Raw genomic sequence first — 1,617 nt, 5'->3', positions numbered from 1 at the left:
TAAAAGTTTTTAAAAATTATAATAATATATAAAACAAAATGAATGAACAATTTAAAAATAGGACAATCTTTTTAATATTGGAAGCCAATTAATTTAAAAACGTGATTTAAAAAATAAATCCTTCCCATAATTACATAATTATAAATTTATGATACGAAAAATACTTCCCAAAAAAATATTCTAATACTTGGAAGGAAGGATCTAAATGTCTTAATTTTGAGGAGGTCGGAGATATAAATGTATTTTCTAATTTTCAAAGACCAAAATATCCGTGAGACAAAAGATTAAGGACCTATTTGTCTTTTTCACTTAAAATTTTTACACAACTACTTTTTTTACTCTAAGAAACTAATCGTATTTTTTCGCCCTTGGTGAAATAACAGCAAAACTCTTTCATGCTTTTGGCAGTTTGGTTTTTTAGTATATCAAGACTCTACTGTAATAGTCACACTTATTCAAATTGCAACATTCGAAAATTATAGCATAATTTATTAATTAAATTATCCAGATAAGGATGAATACTATGTGTGGAAAATTAGGATCAGAAACTGTTTATAATTCTCAGAGTTAGACCAGTCAATACTACATCAAATTGATGATTTGTTTTCTCATTAGAACCTACCAACTATGTTTATGCAATTTATTTAGAGGAGTTATCTGCTTAATGATATTAAGGGTTTTTCTTCTAAGTGCAAAAAGCATTGCGTTTTTAAGTTTTTAATGCATTAAATAATCTTTTAGAAAGTGTTGAGTACCTTTATCCATAGAAATCGGAGCTAGTTGGCAAACTCAGCCTTTTAGCTGTTCAAACAACTGCTGGAAATCCCTGTTTGACACAATCCAATGTAATGTTAGACAAAATCATAAGTTGAGAGTCCAGCATGGCAGAAGAATACACAACAGTTGCAAGATATTGCATATCAAATTCCCCGAGACTATGATGTTAGAATTTTCTTCTATTGATAGTTGGCTTTTGACTTTATAAAAACAGTTTAAATGCTTAAACCTAATATTCTTGTAAGTTATAAAATGATGGAGTGATCCATTTTAGGTTTTAAATGTCATGTATTATTGGGATCTCTTGTAATCTAAGTTTTTTATGGTTAAGACCTGATCATTATATATACATGTTATAAGTAAAAAATTCACCCTTTTATCTAATTTGCTAAGGGATTCATTACTTGCCACCTCTAAAGAGATTCGACAGGATGTGTGTTGTCAAGTACCGAATCCTCACAAATATTATCCCCCAACTACTTGGCTCATGAAATTCCAGAAGTATATATATAGTTATCTTCCATTCGTTATTTCAAATTCCTAGTATTAAGTCTTTAAAAATGCTATTTGTGTATAAATACATGTAGTTTAATTTATTTTCAATGTGTATTTGTATTCCAACATGTATTTTATACTGGTGATTGACTTTGGTGATTGATTTGTGTGTACACGTAGCATAATTGTAAATCCATAATATTAATATCTAACATATAGAACTCAGAAAATCTTTAAGAGAATTAATGAAATATTCAAAGAGATCCAAGAATGAACATTTAGGGTGAGAAATATGTGACTTTTAAGATTTTGATATTCATGAGACCAAAAGTAGTTGATCATCTA

General features: G+C 28.4%; 1 protein-coding gene across 1 annotated transcript in view; it reads right to left on the bottom strand.

Annotated features, from left to right (window-relative positions):
* Positions 1-1,360, bottom strand: part of LOC107634441 — a 4,272-nt gene extending 2,912 nt beyond the window's left edge. The window contains exon 1 of the mRNA XM_016337946.2: positions 756-1,360. Coding sequence (XP_016193432.1) covers positions 756-765 — 10 coding nt within the window. The 5' untranslated portion in view covers positions 766-1,360. The remainder of the gene's footprint in view (positions 1-755) is intronic.

Source organism: Arachis ipaensis, chromosome B03 (assembly GCF_000816755.2).
Source record: "Arachis ipaensis cultivar K30076 chromosome B03, Araip1.1, whole genome shotgun sequence".
Lineage (NCBI taxonomy): Eukaryota > Viridiplantae > Streptophyta > Magnoliopsida > Fabales > Fabaceae > Arachis > Arachis ipaensis.
Note: the sequence above shows the minus strand (reverse complement) of the source record. Positions and strands in the feature narration are given on the sequence as shown.